Source organism: Helobdella robusta (genome assembly GCF_000326865.2).
Source record: "Helobdella robusta unplaced genomic scaffold HELROscaffold_111, whole genome shotgun sequence".
NCBI classification, from domain to species: domain Eukaryota; kingdom Metazoa; phylum Annelida; class Clitellata; order Rhynchobdellida; family Glossiphoniidae; genus Helobdella; species Helobdella robusta.
The window spans coordinates 233,391-237,207 of NW_008703624.1; the positions used below are offsets into that span (position 1 = coordinate 233,391).

The 3,817-nt window shown below is 37.3% G+C and overlaps 1 protein-coding gene across 1 annotated transcript in view; it reads right to left on the reverse strand.

Annotated features, from left to right (window-relative positions):
• Positions 1–1,822: 1,822 nt before the first annotated feature.
• Positions 1,823–3,817, reverse strand: part of HELRODRAFT_183587 (hypothetical protein) — a gene marked incomplete at both ends in the record, with an annotated part of 7,353 nt that continues 5,358 nt past the window's right edge. Inside the window, one exon of the mRNA XM_009013176.1 lies at positions 1,823–2,041. Coding sequence (XP_009011424.1) covers positions 1,823–2,041 — 219 coding nt within the window. The remainder of the gene's footprint in view (positions 2,042–3,817) is intronic.

The following is a 3,817-nucleotide window of genomic DNA, read 5'->3' on the forward strand; positions in this document are numbered from 1 at the left end:
AATAGATCTATATGCATAACTTTAATAATAATATAAAAAAAAAAAAAAATAAACGATTATAAAAATGGGATCTCGCTTGATTAATTTTAACAATTAAAATCATAAACGATTATAAAATGGATTTCAACATTTTGAATAGACTTAATTGTAAAGAGCTAGTTCAAAATATTAGAAAATCACCCATAAAACTTGTTAATGCTGAATCGTCGGTGGATTTTTTGAACAACTATATATATATATATATATATATATATATATATATATATATATATATATATATATATACAATATTCTATAAATTCTACCGAATGTTTGGCGTTAATATGTTTGTAGTTCGTTTTTTCGATTTTTCTCAGTAAAGTTTTTTGGTGAACGTTTAGTTTATTAAAATTCAAAATAAACTTATTTTTCGAATTCATGCTGCAAATAAGGCCATATTTCGATTCCGAATAAATCATCATCAGTGCTCCTTGCTGTATATATTGACTTTGTCAAGATGAACTTTGACGTTGTAAAAATTAACTTTGTTCTTTATTCTCCCTAAGTAGTTTCGCCACATTCGCCACAACTGATGAAACTATTCTTAAACATATCATCAATAAAAATGTCACACCAACCAACCCAAATAGTAAAGTTAAACTCCGAATTTATTACAACAATAAAAAGACGTCTCACTTAATACTGAAAAACAACTGCAGCCCTAGAGATAACTCTGAGTTAAAGCGTAATCACGTAATGTATGAATTTAATGATGAACAGTTCAATGGATCACCTTGCCTTTGTATAGCAGATTTGTCATGCTATAGTTCCATTCAGTCGGCATTGAGCAATTTCACTAGACTTCACGGCAAAGTTATAGTAACGTTTGAATACCTGCAGCACCAGATGCTTTGATAATGTCATTTGTGAGTCCGGAGGGCCCTGCTGCCCTTCCATCCTTCATAGCTTTTAGAGCTTCTCTAAGCTCCTCGACAGTGATGTCTGAAATCGGACCTTCGATGGGTGGAAGTTTCAAAGTTGACATTGATGGAATTTGTTTCATTTAACAAACGGTTAAAGTGTTCTCTCCACTGTTGCTTGATCTCATCTTGTTCAAGAACCATCTCATTTTTGTCGTTTTTGATACATGAGGCACCAACTATATCTTTTTTCGTACGCTTTGCTTGTTTTGCTATACGATACAGAGATTTCATTTGTTCACCTTTGCTTTTAGTGAGCCACTCTCTGCACTGATCTGTCCGAGCCAGTGTCAAGTCGCTCAAGTCAATCTGTCCGAGCCAGTACGTCAAGTCGCACTGGCTCGGACAGATCAGTGCGACTTGACGTCTTGCATAGTAGTTCTTCTCACGAAAAATTTTAGGGTCATCAACAGACTTTGATTTTTGCCATTGCTTGTTTGCAGCTTACTTTTCAGCTATTGCATTTTGTACACTGTCATTCCACCACCAAGTGTCCCGTTCATGCTGACGTTTTGTACCTGTTTTCCACAAACTGTAGTTGCAGCGTTTATCAAAACGGTTTTGTATGTACTCTAATCTGTACTGGCTTGCAATTGGTGGTCTAACTGTGTTGCGACAATCTGTTGAAATTTTTCTCGATGAATATTGCTTTGAATCTTCCACGTTTTGATTCTCCGAGGCATTTGTTTAGACTTATGTTTTCACAGTTCGACAACAAGGTCTGCCACAAGGAGTCTATGTTGGGCGACACATGATTCGCCAGGTATAACTTTGACATTTTTGAATAGCTTTCGGCGTTGTTGCTTGACAGCGAAGAAATCAATTTGCGTAGCCGATGGTCCACTTTTGTATGTTAAGAGACGTTACAACCTCTTTCTAAAATATGTGTTCCGTAAACAAAACCCGTAACTTTCAGCAAACTCAAGGATGCGGTTGCCATTTTCATTTCGTTCTCCATAACCAAAACCACCATGTACGTTGTCAAAACCATCTGTTTTCTCTTCAACGTGGCCATTGAGATTGCCTCCAATCAGGATTGTTAGCGGTTCTCTGACAAAAATTCCAACACCATTTTTGACCGTCTTTTGACCATTCCAGAATAGTTTATATTTTTCTTTGTTTAAGTTGACATGACAAACACCATTCGGAGATCAATCATCATATAGGGTGAAAAAATAGCTTTCGTTGATGTCGCATCAAACCTGGATTGTATACCCAACAGCAAACTGTCAATGAATGAACACATCAAGATGTTGCAAACTTCAATGCATAAGATTTTTATAAAATTTTCGCAAACCTCAAGCATAATACAATTTCGAAGGTTATATCAGATTCGACAGGGTTCGGTACTTGAGCCTACTCTGTTTCTGGTAAACACTGCTGATGTAGCATTTATTAGTCCTCGGCTGGAGTATTGCAACAGTCTGATCTACAATTTACCAAACAAATCAATCGTCATGTGTGTCAGTGCAGAATCGGGCTGCTAAGTTAATAACTGATAAATTAAACTTTGATCATATTACGCCGATTTTGAAAGACCTTCACTGGTTTCCGATCAAAAAAGAAAAACCTTTAAAATTTGTCAAATTATGATCAAGTCGTTAACTGATTTGGCGCCTGAATATCTAGCATGTAAATTAAATAAAAAAAACAACGCCGACAGATTTACAAATGTTTTTTTTATGCGTGCTCGAACGGCAGCTTCAGCTGTTCCAGTACAATCCAGAACATCCCCTAGATATTGAAATGATGTGACTTTCTCTATTTTAATGGCTTCAAAAACAGTGCTATTTCGAATTTGTTGTTGTGGATTGATGCAAGCAGGACAAACAAAATTGGACACTTTAGATAAAGTACCAATTATTTTTGAACAACGTTTGTGACACCACTGGTTACACTGCTGACACTTGATTGAATTGTTACCTACACCAGCTTTACAAACAGAACATGGCCATCGTCCAGTAGCTGTGGATTGGATGGGTTCACCAGTGTTCATTGCTTTGGTTTTGCTGATGTTGACTTTGAATCCATGATCGGCGAGTCTGGTGTTCCAATCTTCAAACATCTGTGCTGCATTCTGCACAGACGTGGCTGTTAAAACGATATCATCAGCATATACTAGATTCTAAATGTCACCAGTGCGTATCGGTTTTGTGATTTCTTCCATCACAGTTATAAATAACAGTGGACTGAGAATCGAGCCTTGGTGAACTCCAACGCCGATGTCAAATGCATTTGTGTTTCCAACCGTTGTGCTGACAAAAGTCTTAGTATTCGTATACATTTTCATCACAAGTCGAACAAGATATTCTGGAATGAGTTGTCGACGTAGACTCCATCTGATTGCTTCACGGGGAACTCGATCAAATGCTTTTTCAAGGTTTACAAAAATGTGTGATAGTTGTTGATGCTTTGCGAGGTACTTTTCTTGCAGTTGCCGAAGGATGTGAATTGCATCAATTGTTGATTTTCCCGCTAGAAAACCAAATTGATAATTTCCGATTGTGATGCACGACGTTAATCTTCTCTCAATGATTTTTTCGACAATTTTCAGGAAGTGTTCTAACAGACGTATACCCCTATATGATGAACAGTTCAATGGATCACCTTTGCCTTTGTATAGCGGGACTGTCATGCTATAGTTCCATTCAGTCGGCATTGAGCAATTTCTCCAGATTTCACGGCAAAGTTGTAGTAACGTTTGAATACCTGCAGTACCAGATGCTTTGATAATGTCATTTGTGAGTCCAGAGGGCCCTGCTGCCTTTCCATCCTTCATAGCTTTCAGAGCTTCTGTAAGCTCCTCTAAAGTGATGTCTGGAATCGGACCTTCGATGGGTGGAGCGTCAAAGTTAACA